Source organism: Mauremys mutica, chromosome 4 (genome assembly GCF_020497125.1).
Source record: "Mauremys mutica isolate MM-2020 ecotype Southern chromosome 4, ASM2049712v1, whole genome shotgun sequence".
Classification (NCBI taxonomy): Eukaryota; Metazoa; Chordata; order Testudines; family Geoemydidae; genus Mauremys; species Mauremys mutica.
The window spans coordinates 137,304,048-137,321,104 of record NC_059075.1 but is presented as its reverse complement, the minus strand read 5'-3'; the positions used below and the strand labels follow the sequence as shown (position 1 = coordinate 137,321,104).

The 17,057-nt window shown below is 48.0% G+C and overlaps 1 protein-coding gene across 3 annotated transcripts in view; it reads right to left on the bottom strand.

Annotated features, from left to right (window-relative positions):
• Positions 1 to 533: 533 nt before the first annotated feature.
• MDM4 (MDM4 regulator of p53) overlaps positions 534 to 17,057 on the bottom strand; it is a 40,168-nt gene continuing 23,644 nt past the window's right edge. For 2 of the 3 annotated variants that reach the window (XM_045014245.1, XM_045014244.1), the window contains exons 8-11: positions 16,518 to 16,678; positions 15,735 to 15,872; positions 8,481 to 8,561; positions 534 to 6,626 (exon numbers count right to left, since the gene is read on the bottom strand). In XM_045014245.1, coding sequence (XP_044870180.1) covers positions 6,072 to 6,626; positions 8,481 to 8,561; positions 15,735 to 15,872; positions 16,518 to 16,678 — 935 coding nt within the window. In that variant the 3' untranslated portion in view covers positions 534 to 6,071. Of the gene's footprint in view, positions 6,627 to 8,480; positions 8,562 to 15,734; positions 15,873 to 16,517; positions 16,679 to 17,057 lie in introns of those variants that run through there. The other variant, XR_006578939.1, reaches the window with a different exon arrangement.

Here is a 17,057-nt window from a genome sequence, read left to right as displayed (position 1 = left end):
CGGCTCCCAATACCTAGTTAGGTGAAATTTACATTGCCATGTTCTATAGAGGAGTATGTTTCTTTTCAGATAATCTAAGCTTCCTCCATGCCCACCCACTTACAAATGGACAGCGTTCCTAACATCTCAGGTTAGGCAAAACACTCTCTCCACTGCATTCTGTCACTAAAGGCTCAGGACCAGACTCTGATCTGAGTTACACTGGTATAAATCTGGTCTAATCCCACAGTATTCAACCAAGTTACCAATTTGAGATGTGAATTTGGCCCATACCTCCTGCCCTAACCAGCCATAATCACCTGAGTTATCTAAATGGTACTCTGTATAATACAATACAAAGTCTCAGGGTGCTTCTTCTACACTTTGCTCTAGTCCAGTCCAATTGTTTCCAAGATCTTCTCATTCAGTCTCCTTAAGTCACAAGGACATAAGTTACTCATAGAAAACAAGGAGGTCTTGAGCTGCTGAGGATTTCTTATTGATTTGTTAAGCTGCACATGCACACACACAAAGTGAAATAAATGAGGTTGCTATACTGGTAACAAAAGATTTTATTTAAGCTTTGCCAAAACACAGTACAAATTAAAAACTAAACCTTCTAAGTTACCCTGTCACAAGATTTCAAATGTCAACTGTATTTTGCATGGGAAACAAACAAGTCATTAATTTAGTCCAACCAAAGCACGGTAAAATAGTGCAAATATAAATAGAGTATTTTGGTGAGCTTTATGCTACAAGTAGGGAGCATGTATTACATAGATATTTCACGTTTCCTGGATGAAAATACATTTAGGCGCAAAACAGGGGAAGGGTACTGAGATTTAGTAAGAAATTACGTTTTCTGGAAGGGACTCGGTCTTTCTATTGTTATTCAAGAGCATAAAACATTCCTGCTACCCACACAATATTTCAGCCACCTTCAAGAACCTTCTCAGATAGGTACATGGGGGTATTGGAAGGATTCCTGCTTGCATAGCACCGTAGCTCTTACAGCACTTTATTATTATGAGAGAGAAAGGTCATCACCAATAATTTGTAAACAGTCTGAATACAAACAGTTAAGAACGAATGAGGAAAAGCTGCCACCTTGAAAGCTGAATGACAGTTTGGGACACAGGGAATGTCTGGGAGCAGGAGTCATTCTCAAAGCAGTTGTGTTATTTTAAAATGTATTAATAGTAGTTTAACATGCATAACATTAACTGATTATTTTTTAGTAACAGGACATCAGGCAACTGCACGGCTTTTCATATGTTCAGCTATCCTCCCTGGCCAACACTTTCCAGCCTGGGCTCCAAAAGGGGGCACTGCTATACATAGCCAAAGTTTCAGAGATGTTGAGTATCTCACAACTGACACCCTAGTCAACAGGAGATCCAGGTGTTCAGCAGCTCCAAAAAATCCGGGCACTGATTTAAGGTGCCCAATTCTCGATTTAGGTGGCTAACTTTCTGGTGCCTTTATTAGTTTCCCATCTGTAAAATGCTGACTCCCTTTTAAAGTGCATTGAGATCTACAGATCAAGAGAGCTATACAAGGGCTAGGTATTTTATTGAAATACTTTGGGTCCTGTCTCTGTAACTAAGGCATGAGAACAGACTTCCTGTTGGGAAATGTTAATAACACGGCAGCTCTGATTGAATTAGGGCTTGTCTGTACCACTAACTATACTGATATATAGCTATACAACCCTCTGAGGCCTTGTCTACACGGCCACGTTACAGCACTGAAACATTCTCGCTCAGGAGTGCAAAAAAACCAAGTTTCAGTGCTGTAAAGCGGTAGTGTAGACAGTGCACCAGCGTTGGGAGCCACATTAGCTACTCCTCGCATGGGAGTGGTTTTTTTCTCTCCCCCAGCGCTGGGGCCGCGACTACACAGGTACAGTAAAGCACTTGCTGCGGCAGCGCTTTGACATTGGTAGTGAACACATACCCCTAGTGTAGACACAGTTACACTGGTGTAAGCATTTGTGGGAAGAGGAATAAGATACACCAGTCTAAGGTACTTTTATACCAGTATACCTGCATCGACACTAGCATTGCACTGGTATAACTATTTCATGGGACAAAATTCATACCCTTAAGCAAAATAGTTATATGGGTACAAAAAAGAAGCTGATGCTTCTGAAATACTACTCTTATATTCGCTACATAATAAAAATAAATCTCCGAACTGTCTAATGTTCATTGTGGCTTTCCTTTGACACAAGGGGATTTCCACTTAGACTCCCTATAACTCTTAGCCACTGAATAAAGGCAAGTATCTCAAGCTTTATATATATTACACATCTTAATAGGGTTTCAGTAAGGATATTATATCCCCAATAAATTGTACTTTCAGGTTTTTTTGGTCAACGGACTAAACACTTCGTAACACATTCGGTCTCAAAACTATTCAATCAGAACCCTTAACAAAATGCACTTTTAAAGGCAACAGGGAAAACAAAATTCACAGTATCCAGAAGATGTGCTTTCAGGTCTATGCCCAAGCATCCACCTTGTCGACCGCAGAAACATCCAAAGAAAGGGAAGGCAGCAAGCTGGTAACTAACAGTTCCCACTTCTATACTATTATAAGGAAACTCTGCTAAATCTACTACGGCCCAAAGGAAGGCTAAGGTGTGTCAGCTTCATTTTAGTGACCCTTCAGCAAGGAAGCTACCAGTGCGCTTCAGATATGGAGCCAGAACCCCCAATGGTGCAAGTCAGCATAACACCACTGACTTCAATAGAGCTATGCTGATTTACACCCATCGGTGATCTGGCCTGTTTGCAAAACAATATTGTGAAACTGCAATTTGGTGCACTGCAGCTTAACTTGTGGTTTAAAATCAAAACTCATTCCATTTGTACATTTACAGCAAATAAAAACAGACACAGTAATCATCACACGGTAAAACAAAGTCAAGTCAATATAACTGCAGAATCACCAACAGGTTTGGTGTGCTTTTGGCAGTGATAGCTCTGATTCCACACATCCCTGCAGAGGAAGAATAAGCTCAGCGTGGTTTTGGTGCTGCTGGGTTTTGTGACCTTCCCCGGCAGACGTAGACTTACAGCTGGCTTTACACATGGTAAAGACTGGTTTTGGACTTGAGAAGGAAAAAGTTGCTTTGAGAACCACCCGAAAGAGTGTCAAGTATTTAGCGGCATGGAATGGTTCCCAGTTCTGCTTAGACTTGCTCACTTATAGCTACCGAAGTACTGCTAGTCAGCTGCACATCCAGTCCTGGCGCTGTGCTGGTCAGCCTATGCCCAGTAGTAGCGCTTTCTAACTAAAAGCCACAAATCAATAGGGAGAGAGGAAAAGCCTGGATTATAGCCATGGAAAAGAGATCCGTTCCCCTCTCCTCCTCCCACGCTCAACATTAAACCAGAGGAGAGCCACTGCCCCCTCTGCAAACATAGCTAAGAGGGTACTGATCAGTCCCTGCTATATATTCTCCCTTCCCTTCCCATGTGAAACTTTGGAGATAGAGCTGCTTCAGCAGCAGAGTGCTAAGCGCTGCTCTGAGGAACCTTGTGGGGTGCCTGTACCTGCTTTGTGTCTCTACCAGGGAGATGAAGGGAGTTAGAAAGACTACGATAAAAATACTAGATCAAAAAGGAATGTAGCTAGAGAAGAAACTACAGTTCTTTGTGAATACGTAAAGCCTCCTGCAGCTTTACAGGCTCAGTTGAACTGTACACCCTCGGGAACTCTGGGCAATAAGGCTATGATGTACAGCACAAGCTGCAATGGCTGGCAGTGATGGTTCAGAAGGGGGAGGCAAAATCTTCCCCAAATCACATGCTAGAGACAGGGCAGTCTAGGTGGCCCAAGTAATAGGAATCCCCACCCAACTTGCACTGGATAGACACTTTACAGTAGAAGGCAGGTATGTGGATCTTAATAGTTAGAAGGTAAACACCTGGTAGATCAAATAATCCATCTCTTTGGAGGAGCCCATAGTCTTCACAGCAGAAGATGCAACCCCACAATGTGTATTCTATTGACAAAGAACTATGGCTTCCCAGTGTACTGAGCTGCTACACCGAATGAACATTTCTTGGTATTCAAAACAGAGAAGTGACAGCGTCCACCCTAGAACTATTTTAAACAGGCCTGGACAAAACCTTGGATAACACATTGTTGAGAGCAACCTGCGGTGGCCAGGGAGTGCTGGGCTAAATGGGATCTAACAGGTGTTGGCCATCTTTATTTTTTCTAGGTTTTTATTTATTTTAAATAAGTAGGAAATAAAATAAAGGTGCTAAAAGGGGTGTGTGTTTTGAGGAGGGATGGAGGTAAGTAAATTTACTCTACATAGTGAGCTGTAATTATGGCTATAGCTCTGCAGGAGAGAAGGGAAAGTGCAGCAGGAGAAGGGCTATATACCTGCTTTACAGCCAACTGATATGCATAGATCTATAGGGTCCTGATCTAGCCTGGAGGAGACTCTGCATTTGGTAAGATCGTGTGCTTCCACAGCACTGTCTCCTCCCCTTGGACCCTGCAGATGCCTTTGCACATGGTCCGAGGTCCATGCTGGGGAACAGGATAGAGATAGAGCAGGCCAGAGGAGAATGGAACATGGGTGCCCAGTGATTCTCCACCTGCCCAGTGGAAATTACTCAAACCCTCAGGGGTCCCCAGGGTAGCTGTGGCTGTAGGCGGGAGTCTGGTACTCTGGTAGCGTGGGTCCAGTGGAATGTGAATGACCCTGTTCCCCTATAGATCCCTCAGGTTTGAGGACAGGCACTCCACAGCCTTCCCCACATGGGCAAATCCTGACCAACCTCCACAAGGGACAATAGAGGATGCTCTCCTTGAGGCAGCCTTCAACCCCTGGAGCTCCTTCCTGCAGATGGGGGTTGAGAAAGATGTGGGTAGATACCTAGGGTGTGCTCTTTAAGAAAGAATGTAACAACAGTTTAAAACTACCAATTCTAGCGGCAGATGGACCCTCTATTACACTGTGCAGATAAGAATACCGCAGAAGGATTCTGAGACGAGTTAAAACCTGTACGAAATTAAATCAAATTGAAGAGGGTCCAAGTGTGACTAACACCACGCAACAGTTCCTTAGATAAACCAGCTGTCAGGTGGCACACAAAGATAAAGGACTTATTTTTCAAAATTGCACATTAGTCATTAGTAAATCTCACTAGCACTTTAAATAGAGACTTTTCTCAAATGATCAGCCAGCTTAAAAAAGGTAGGGATGCAGTTAAAACAGCTGTAGGTGTGAGGGGCTAATTATGAGCATTAGAATGCTCGTATATACACGCACAACTGCTGTAAGTGCACACCTAACCTAAGGGCCAGATCCACAGCTGGTGTCAATTAGCATTGAGTTGACTGAGCTATGCCGATTGGCAGCAGCCGAGGAACTGGTCCCCAACACTGTATTTTAATTAAAAAGGATCCATTAAGAGAGCAAGACATGACACCTTGCTCTTGCATGATTGCTAAATCATACAGGGTGGTTTACATATTGATTAAAAGTTGGGGAGGTTTGTTTTTCATTATGGATTTTGGGGAGTGTCTCAACCCAATCTTACAAAATACTGAAGAGAGTTAGAAGTCTTGTAACCCCCGTTCACCATTACTCTTCTGAGAACTGATCCTTGGAGAATCCAGCGTACATGTATGTACACACAGACACACTCTCCTCCCACCCTGTGCTTTCTATTTTCAGGCACTGCACAGAGTTTAGCTTACTGCAGAGCATACAACCAACCAGAGTTAAATATTTATTTATTAACCATCTGGCTTCTGCAAGGATCAGTTATGAAAACAAGACCATGCGGGTGAAATCATCTCCTCTAGAACTTGGAAAGTAAAGGATTTAGAAATTCTAAAATCAGTCAGGCCCCAGGAACGTAAACTGACACTAAAAACCAAACATTGTTGCATTTCATTTCGGGGATTCCTCAACTTTCTTTGTCAGTTTGGGACCCCTGTTCTTTAGCTGCGTTACATAATTAGGCTCCCTTGTAGCACCATAGACACTAACGTAAACCTTGTGGCAGATGTCCCCTGACTAGTGACCATTTAAGTCCCTGAAGCACCTTGCAGCGGCACAGCTACCCCACGAAGATTCTGATCACCATCTGGATCGGTTTCTTGCACACTGGACATGGCAATCTCCCTTTCTTCAGCTTTTTCGCACATTTGAAGCAAGCTACTAGGTGACCAGACCGTCCATGGATAATATTCCCATCCCGTGGCCTCTTCTGGCATAGAATGCAGGGATTCAACAAATTTTTTATATTCTCTTGCCATTCTACTACTTCTTCCTTTTTGTGTTCACCAAAATGCATCTGTGGCTCCTGGACCTTGCATTCGTGTGTCAAACCCAGGGACTCCATAGAGCTGCCAGGGTCTACATGGGACTCACATTCACCTGTGTGCAGATCTTTGGGTCGGCAAACTGGAGCAGACACGGTCCTTCTGCAGTCTGGGACATCGATTCCCTCATCATCCTTTTTGCCTTGAATAGTATCAATGGTGGACAGAGAGAGAGAATGAGCTAGTCTGGGGCAATCCGAGTACCAGTCCTTCCGTAAGGCCCAGCAGCGGTAACAGTACCGTTTGACTGGAGAGTTAAACTTCTTACATTTGGTGCATTGCCAGCAGTCCTGAAGAATGGAGTAGACAAAAACAAGAGCAAGTCAGTGCATTCTTGCTAAGGCTGCTTTCCTTTATGTGCAGGAAGCAGCAAAGAAGAGTCATCAAGAATGGCAGTGTGTCAAGGCTAGCAGACGCACGATACACAGCGGCCACTTGAGAGAGCCTCAGAAACATTTCACCTTGCCCATAACACCTGCAGACTCATGCCTTCTGCTTAGGAGTTTACTTCGTCTTTTTCCACCTCTCAGCCTTCATATCTTTATGAAGTAAAGTTCTCATTCTATGCAGTTTATTGAAATGTAAGTGCCCCACTCTAAATTCAAGAGTAGATAGCTCCTTGAATTGGTTAGAAGTGTACTTCTCAGAACCATTAATTATTTAGCATCTATTGGATCTACACAATTGACAGTGGCGTACTTGATTACCCTATTTACCAAGGGCAATGGCTGCTCAAGTTTAGAGATATAATTCAGCTGTCCTATGCCAGGGACAATCCAATTTGTCAAGTCAGCACAGTCTAGAAAAGTGTGCTCAAATTTTTTTGGCTCTGCCAGCTGCAAGGAACAGTGTGATATATTTTTTCTGACATACAGCAAAACCCTCAAAAGAAAGCCTGCAAAGATTGGGGAAAAAAGAGCACAGATGATAGAACATAGATCTGGTGTCAGTTAAGATACACTGGGAAGGATGTCTCTTGGAGAAGAGTCAAAAGGGACAATTCTTTTCCACATGGTTCAGAAACTGAAGGGGGAAATGGGGAAAAAGGATGGATCTGTAGTTCAAGTGTTAACTAGGCTGTGGGTGACCCAGGTTCAATTCCTGCTCCACCACAAACACCTTTTGTCACCCTGGACAAGTCACTTAATCTCTCACTGCCTCAGGTCCCCACCTGTAATGTGGTGATAACAGCACTGCCCTACCATCGAAGGGTGTTGAGGATAAATACATTAAAGATGGTGAAGCACCCAGATGCTACTGTGACAGAAGCTGTGTGTGTAACTAAAACAGATTAGAGTGACAATTGGATTCTCTCTCCGTCCTGGGGACCACCTTGAAGCAACCAGCAGTTTAGTAGCTGGCTTGGAGCTCTCAGAATACAGTGGAACTCTGATTGGAATACAGAATATTGCAGCAGCCTGTTTTCTGATATGACTAACTCTGATCTGGCTATTTCATTGGCTACTGGGGGCTGAATTTATACATCTGAATCTTCATCAAGGATAATATCCCAGATTCCCTTTCAGACTGCAATACAGAGTTGGCCCTAGAAAAGTGTGCAAACACATCCATTTTTCACCTCTCATAACAAAACCAGTTCCCCCAGCCCCATTCTAATTAATTCAGTGCTGGCTTGACAGTGCCAGACACTGAGGGCCTGATTCCCATTTACAAAATTCTGGCAGTGAAAAGGGGCCTTAGCATAACACAGAATAAAGTCCTGAATCGTCTAGCCAGGAAACAGCTATAGAACAGGCAGGTGCAAACTCTCCCACACTGCCCAGCAAAACTGCCTAAACCTGCACCTGAAGGGACTACTCTGCTGTGAGTGGTGTGTTCCGTCTCCATGGCCCATTCAATGCTTGACTAATCTTCAGGCTGCCAACAAGGGGGCCATTTCGTGCCAATCCTGGGGTCTGTATTTAAACCAACACCTTTTCAAAACAAACTGGACTGAGACACACCCCTAAACTTCATACAGGTAACCAAGCAAAGGGAATGTACTTTTTTGCTACAGAGCACTTATGGCTTTTGAAAGGGATACGGTAAACATTCTTCTAGCACAACAAATAGTGTACATTTTAGCCAGACAAGCTGGCACAGCACACTCAAGAGCATGGGATGTTGAACTAAAGGATGAATACCTCAGAGGCAGCTTCTACATCTGTGTCGTCACTTAGGGACTGAGAATCCTCGAGGTCATCAGTACACGTAACCTCAATCACCTGGGAAGATTAAATAAATTATTAGAATTGTACGCAAATCTCACTAATGACTTTTCTAAAAATGTGTTCATGGATTTTTCTTCACATCCTTCAAACATGCATGTGGGTAACTTTATTCATGTGACTGGTCTTGCTGACCATCGACTAAGTTTGCAGGATCAGGCCTAAACTGTTAAACTGACTGTGCACAAAGTGCTCGCAAAAAAGTATAAGAAAAATGTTTTTCCTCTAATTTTTTTCATTGCTGAATCTTAGGGCTTGGCTACACTTACAAGTTGCAGCGCTGGGAGTTACAGCGCTGGTCATGCAGCTGTGGAAGGGCCAGCGCTGGAGTGTGGCCACACTGACAGCTACCAGCGCTGCAGTGTGGCCACACTTGCAGCACTTTCCAGCGCTGTATTGAGAGGTGCATTGTGGGCAGCTATCCCACAGAGCACCTCGTCCCGTTTTGGCGCCGTTTTGGCGCTGAGTATTGTGGGAAGGGGAAGGAAGTGTGCGGGTCATTCCGCTTCCTGTTTGCCAGCGCCCCGTGGTGCATCGCTTCACATCCCAGCATTCACTCTTTCCAGCAGCGTTTGGCGCCATTGTGAGTGTCTTTCTGTTACTCTCTGTGTGAATCGCGATTTCTGTGGCAAATGGAGCCCGATCTGCTGAGGACTCTGCTGATGAGTGTCACCAGCACAACACGTTTGGCAGTCCAGCTATTCCTTCAGCTCCAAAGTGACAGTGAGGATTCCGACGATGATATCAATATGGATTTGCCTGCCGCGTGTGACACTAAAGTGCTTGCGGCATTTACGGAAATGCTCAGCACCGTTGAACGCCGCTTTTGGGCTCGGGAAACAAGCACTGAGTGGTGGGATCACATCGTCATGGAAGTCTGGGATGACGAGCAGTGGCTGCAGAACTTTCGTATGAGAAAAGCCACTTTCATGGGACTGTGTGCTGAGCTCGCCCCCACTCTGCGGCGCAAGGACACAAGATTGAGAGCTGCCCTGACGGTGGAAAAGCGAGTGGCTATTGCAATCTGGAAGCTGGCAACTCCAGACAGCTACCGGTCGGTCGGGAACCAGTTTGGTGTGGGAAAGTCGACCGTGGGAATCGTTTTGATGCAAGTTTGCAAGGCAATTAATCGCATCCTGCTAAGAAAGACCGTGACTCTGGGGAGCGTGCAGGACATTGTGGATGGCTTTGCACACATGGGTTTCCCTAACTGTGGAGGGGCGATAGATGGGACGCATATTCCTATTCTGGCCCCCCCCCCACCTGGCATCAGAGTACGTTAATCGTAAGGGGTATTTCTCTATGGTTCTCCAGGCGCTTGTGGATCACCGCGGGCGTTTCATTGACATTTACACAGGCTGGCCTGGAAAGGTGCATGATGCACGCATCTTTCGGAACAGTGGCCTGTTCAGGAAGATGCAGGCAGGGACTTTTTTCCCAGACAGGAAGATCACAGTAGGGGATGTCGAAATGCCCACTGTGATCCTTGGAGACCCCGCGTACCCGTTACTGCCTTGGCTCATGAAACCCTATACAGGGAAGCTTGACAGGAGCAAGGACCGGTTCAACTACAGGCTGAGCCGGTGCAGAATGACTGTGGAGTGTGCTTTTGGGCGTTTAAAAGCCCGCTGGCGTTGCTTGTATGGGAAGCTAGACTTGGGGGAAAGCAGCATCCCCGCGGTTATATGCGCTTGCTGTACCCTCCATAATATTTGTGAAGGGAAGGGTGAAACATTCAGTGAGGCATGGACCACCGAGGTTCAAGTCCTGGAGGCTGAATATGCACAGCCAGAGAGCAGGGCTAATAGAGAGGCCCAGCACAGGGCTACAAGGATTAGGGATGCCTTGAGGGAAGAATTTGAGGCTGAAAGCCAACAATAATGTTTGCTGCCTTGCATGGGAGTGAATTGCACTGCTTACACTGTTATTCTATTATCCATAATAATAATAATATGATTTGTAGTGCCTCTTTCTTTACTGGGCTAAGGTATCTTTCACTATCTGCTATAATAAAGACTGTTTTCAAAGCCAAGAATTGTTTTATTGAAAAGAAAAAAACTTCCTTGACAGACAGACAGACACACAACATTTCATGAACACAAGAGGGCAGGGGTGTGGGTTGGTGAACTGTACAGTCACAAGTTTGCATATGCCCTGTCTGGATTGCTGTTTAATGAATCCTGCACTTCAGGGTTCATATACTGCATGGTGATGGGGGTTGAATGCAGAGGGTAAGGGTGGTGGTAGGTATCAGGGCTGGTTGGGGAACATACAGGTGTTGGAGGCAGCTGGTGGTGGTAAGAACCTGGATGCTGGGGAAAGGTGGTTTGAGCTGACATTGGGGCACAAGGCACAAAGGACGGGGCGGGTGGGGGAGTAGCACGGTAGTGCTCTGCTTGCATGGCAACGAGTGACTCTATAGACTCCGCTTGGCGCTCCAGGATGCTTAGCAGCCGCTCCGTGGTTTTCCTCTTGGCCACTGCATTTCTCTTGCGTGTCCTGCTTTCTTTCTCTCGCCAATCCTTCAAGTCCTTACTCTCTCGAGCAGACTGATTAAGAACAGTTTTCAGCATGTCTTCTTTGCTCTTTCGGGGATTTTTTCTCAAATTTTGAAGCCTCTGTGATGTTGAACATCTGGGCAGTCCAGTAGTCAAGGTCACTGTAGAAACAGAAATGACAACATTTAACACGGGCAGCATTGTATCCACTATCTCCAGACATGAATTGTTACACTGAGGGAGTGAGTTCTTATTTAAGCATTCTTTTACCCACACGCATAACACTACAGAAGCCACGACATGGTGAGTGAGCAGTGCTTATATGGGGAGAAGTGGGGCTTGGGTGTAAGAGGGGAGCTGGTTGCTTCGGGTAATCTGGAGTGCTAGAGGGGTTGAGTGAAATGAAGATGCAGATGCAGGGGTGATCTTATCTCCCTATCTCTTCACTAAAGAGTCTCCCAACATTTTTCACAGGACTTAATCCTGGAAGATGTTTCCCTACTGCGAGTCACTAGGGAACAGCGGGGGGCTCTTTTAGAGCAATGTGGATTCCGCCTGGGACCCTATGCGGCTTGCCTGTGTTCAGAAATGGTCCCCCCACCACTGGCAGAAGAGTGGCGCGGACGCGTCACCGTCACTGGGACAAGGGACACAGTGGCTCTGCCTATAAACCTGCGCAGGCATATTGCCCACGCTCTGGATGAAGCTTTTGCTGAGATAACTGAGGCAGATTACCGCGACGTGATAGACCACATCAACGGGCTATTCCACATCTAGAGGCTGGCATGCATGCATCCATAACCCCCCCTCCTCTCCAGAAACATTTCACCCAGAAAATAAAAGCCGCTTACCGGTAACACGCTCCTCTGCTTGTCCTTCTGCAACTGCTGGCTGCTGCGATTGGGTGCTTTCCTCCTGGCTTGAGAAGAGCTCCTGGCTGCATGCCTCCAGGGAATCTGCGGTTTCTTCCCCCATGCCAGGAGCTTCACTCGCGGTTTCCTCCCCCCCCCCACGCCTCCGCCTCCTCCTCCGCCTCCTCCTCCTGTCCCCCAGCCTGCTCAGAAGTGTCCATCGTTATCCTGGGATTGGCAGTGGGGTCACCCCCAAGTATCTCATCCATCTCCCTGTAAAAACGGCAGGTCGTGGGAGCAGCTCCGGATCGTCGATTCCCCTCTCGGGCTTTGTAATAGGCACTCCGCAGCTCTTTAATTTTCACCCTGCATTGTACTGCGTCCCGATCATGGCCCTGATCCAGCATGGCCCTTGATATCTGCTCAAAGATATCGTAATTCCTACGGCCGGAGCGCAGCTGTGCGTGAACAGATGCCTCACCCCAAACACTGATGAGGTCCTGCAATTCACCAGTGCTCCATGCTGGGGCTCGTTTGCCGCGTGGAGGCATGGTCACCTGTAACTGATTAAAACTGATTGCACTCCACACCTGGCTGCAGCAAACAGGAAGGAGATTTTTAAATTTCCCGGGGCATTTACAGGGCGGGTCACCTGAGGCAAGAGCAGTAGAGTGCAAACTGATGTGCAGAGTGGCTGAACAGGAATTCTGGGATAACTACTTATTCCCTGGAGGACAGGTAAAGCGCTGGTGAGTGTCCACACCTGCTGGGCAGCGCTGGATCACCAGCGCTGCACTCCTTATACCCCTGCCGGGATGGGTTTTCAGCCAGCGCTGCAACCAGGGAGTTGCAGCGCTGGTTGTGCCCTGCAAGTGTGGACGGGGTGTTGTTGCAGCGCTGGAAAGCCTCCACCAGCGCTGCAACTTGTAAGTGTAGCCAAGCCCTTAAAGTAATGGCTGTAGTAGTGGTAGAGAAAAAAATTCAGAAGTATGATTTTAAGCTGATTGTGTGCCTTGAAAAATGACTTCAGTAGGTCAAAACAAGCAGAGACAGAGGACTCCCCACAGCTTATAGCTTCTGAAAAAAGTGGTTCTAATGGACATCCCATCAGAGACTATTGAGGGGGAGTCCTTTACTGAGGAAGACTTACAAAGTTGGCTGGTCATTGGACTGCCTGTTCCCAATCATAGGTGTGCGCAGCACATTTCATTAGGGTGTGCAACCAGGGAGCCCCGCCCAAGCCCCGCCCCAATCCACTCCCTCCCAATTCCCACCCCTGACTGCCCCTCTCAGAACCCCCCATCCCCCTGCTCCTTGTCCCCTGACTGCCCCCTCCTGGGACCCTGCCCCTAACTGTCCCCCAGGACCCCACCCCATATCTAAGCCTCCATGCTCCTTGTCTCCTGACTGTCACGACCCTTAGTCACATCCCCGCTCCCAGACAGACCCCCGGGACTCCCACACCTATCCAACCGCTCCCTGCCCCCTGACAGGATCCCCAGAACTCCCGACTCATCCAACCCCCCCGCTCCTTGTCCCCTGACCGCCCCCTCCAGAGACCCCCCCGCATCCCCTAATCACCCCCCAGGACCTCAACTATCCCTGTCCCAATTGTCCCAACCCTAGTCTAGGCTGACCAGATAGCAATTGTGAAAAATTGGGCCAGGGAGTGGGGGGTAATAGGAGCCTATAGAAGAAAAAGCCCCAAATACCATGACTGTCCCTATAAAATCAGGACATCTGGTCACCTTACCCTAGCCACATTCCCGCTCCCTGACAGACCCTATGGGACTTCCACACCCTATCCAACGCCCCCATTTCCTGTCCCCTGACTGCTCCTAAGACCCTCTGGCCCGGCCACCTAACCATGCTGCCGCTCAGAATAGAGTCCCCACCAAATCCCACCCCCTGGACATCCCCTTGACCAATGACGTGATGGCACTTACGGGGCAGGCGCAGAGAGCGCCAACCAAGCTGGAGCACAACAGTGGAAGTGCGCTATGACTGACATAAGTCAAAAGTCACATGTAGCGCTGGGGAGGCAGCGATTGGCTGGGGGGGGGGGGGCAAAAGGGGGTCACGGTAGCAGCGTGGGGTTCACTGTGTGACACAATTACAACAACTTTGTGCAGCTGCTGGGGAAGTTTGTACAGGCAACAAATACACCTGCGCGGGTGGGGGGACCCCTGTCACCCTGACTTATGGGTGCTGACTTTTGGTTTTGCCGGTGGGTGCCCCATCCTGCCCCCACCCCCTTATCCAAGGCTCTGCCCCCACTCCACCTCTTCCTGCCCCTGAACACCGTCTTCTTGCCAACTACCTCCCCTAAATGCCTCCCACCAGCTGCTCACTCCTTTCGGCCCTCTCCTGCCTTAAGGGCAAGGTGTGGGGGCTGGAGGGATATTCTGCCAGTTTTGAGGGGAGGCTATTTTCAACATTTCTACACTTTCATTCTAGTTATTGAAAATGTGTCTAGCATTGGTATCTCCCCTTCCTGATATTTCCCAGTTCTTGCTCTCTACCTGTGTCCCTTTTCCCATCTCTCTCTCTCTCCCCACTTCCTGGTGGCTCTGTTTAGCACCTGCTCCCACCCACGCACTTAAAGCAGCTGTCTCCCCCGAACCCCACCCCCTGCAGCCAGCCTAGAAACTACACACCCTGACACAGAGAGAAATTTAATTCAACAGCCCAGCATAGAAATGGCCCATTCATTCATCCTGTTGCGTGGCTGCTGTGTTGCTCCAGCTCTTCCCAATCCCAGGGCTGCAGCCCATCCCGGCTTTGACTCCTTCACACACTCTACAGCTTTTGTGGGAGGGGAGCCCCTGGTGGGACCATGGCCAAAGGCAGGGAAGTGGAGGCCAGTTGCTTCCTCCGTGGGGCTGCAGCAACCCAGCACTCTGAAGCAAGAGCTCAGGTGTCCCAAGGTGAAGCAGGGCAGTATCTCCTGACTTGAAGTTGATACAAGGGGATGGATGCAAGGGAAGGAATTCCCCAGGAGCTGGGGAAAGGGGGATCCAGGGGAAGGGAATCAATCCCTCCTTACGCTGGGAGGAGGGGATAAACATCCTCTCTTGGAGGAAAAACCTCTCAGGCAGGGGCTTGATCTGGGAATGGGGGAGGGGGAGACAGCTTTGAGCTGGGCAAACATTACTTTCCCAGGCATGAGAGAACCGTGGAGGGGTGGGAGCTCCCAGAGCCTGCCTGGGAGGGGTCTGGGCAGCGTTGGGGCTTAGGGAGGCTGCTCATTTGCAGCTGGGGCTGGGGCTGCAGTGAAGCCCCTCTGGACAGGTAAAGAAGGGGGAGGGGGTGAGCTGTGGGCCCCAGCCCATTTTCACTCATCAGACACAAGGGAGATCTTTTCTTAAAAGGAGCCATGTCCTTTGGTTTGTCCCCCTGCCCAGCACTAAGGGGATCTACAGCTGGTTTCTCCTGGCTGAAGGGGGAGCACAGGTCCTGAGGGAAACACCAGGGTGGGCTGAGACTGGCTGGCTCAGTCCTTGAGAAAGCCCCTGGCCCATACTCCCCCCAGCAACCCCCTGGAGCCAGCCGAGAAGCTGCCTGCCCATCTCCCCCCAGCCCCCTGCCGAGAGGCTGCCCACCCTGTCTCCCCCACCCCTCTGCAGCTAGCCCAGAAGCTGCCATGCTCTTCCTCCTTCCCCCTCCGAGCCTCCAGCGGGGAAGGGGGGGAGGAGCAGCCTTCGCAGCCACACCGTGTTCCCGATACAGAAGCAGAACAGGAGAAGAGAAATGAATGCAAAAGGGTTGCAACGTAAATTAGATCAGCTAACACAGCCGTACTGTGTATCACTAGGAGATACCTTTTTGTCACTCTCTTTCGCCACTTCTTCACAGTCCACTGTCTCCACTTTGACGGCAACATTGAATTGATCCGACGCAGATTCATTGAGGAACCACAAGTCATCAGTAGTATCTGAAACAATGGCAGTGTCTATGTCCTAGTAGAATGGAGATGGGGGAAAATACGCATGCATTAGGATATTAGTGATTCAACAGGTCTGGGTATGCAGAACTCCAGTGCTCCAGGGCGCATAACTGCAGTCCTAATGCATGCTCTCCTCTTCTTTTATACCAGACTTCTCTCCACTCAAACTCACTCAGTGACTCTTGGGGTGACAAGCAATGCAGTAGAACACGCTGAAAAATGGAGACAAGTTTTCACACGTGTCCATTTTCTGACCCGCTCGACAATTCAGTCCCCTTGTTAACAGTTCACACAGGCTAGCCACCATGCTACATATATCTTCATTATATATTAGTGACTTTTATCCCAAAGGATCCCAATGACCTCCACAGGCTATATGCATATGGCGCCACTGAAATACAGTCAACATTTTTGGCATGGAGAAGAAAACACTGGGGAGCAGGGACATTTTGTCCAGACACACCGAAGCAAACCTCACATTCATGAAAAGACTTAACGGGGTAGATAGAAGGGAGAAACTGTAAGTCTTGGACAGACTCTGAACTTGGGGGGGGGGGGGGGAGAGAAAATGACTACAGGAATATTTAATTGACCCACACAAGAGAGTGGAGAGGGAGAGAATACACTGCATTTTTAGCTGTTTAAAGTATCCATTTACCTGGTTGGTCTGTATGTCTGTTGACCCGTTACTTCTGGACTTGTAGTTGTTTCTCAGATTTCCTAAAAACCACCATGGAAGGCCAGCTACATCCCACTCCTCAAATACCAGATCCAGCTTGGGCTTCTTGCTTTTTGAGAGGTTTTCTATTAAGTCTTTGTCTGTAGAAGCCAAGTAGAATCTAGGTCATGACAGGCACATGCGGCTTGTGGCACCACCAAAGCAGAACCAATCCCAGTCCAATACACGGCGTATTATAGAATCTTTAACTCCATACCTTTCTGCCGGAGCTAGGTTAACAAGCCCTTGGCTGTATTTATTACAGCATCATACTGACATGTTGCACCTCCTGTACTTTTGGATGCTCACGTTGCTTAGCAGAGCAGTCACGTGCATTATTTACACGTTGTGCATGTGTGCACACGCACACAGAGTAAAACCCCACTGATTCCCTTGACCATCCCTTGGCCACCACCACTACACTGCAGACTCTAAGTCACTGGTTCTCAAACAAGGGCTGCCGCTTGTTCAGGGAAAGCT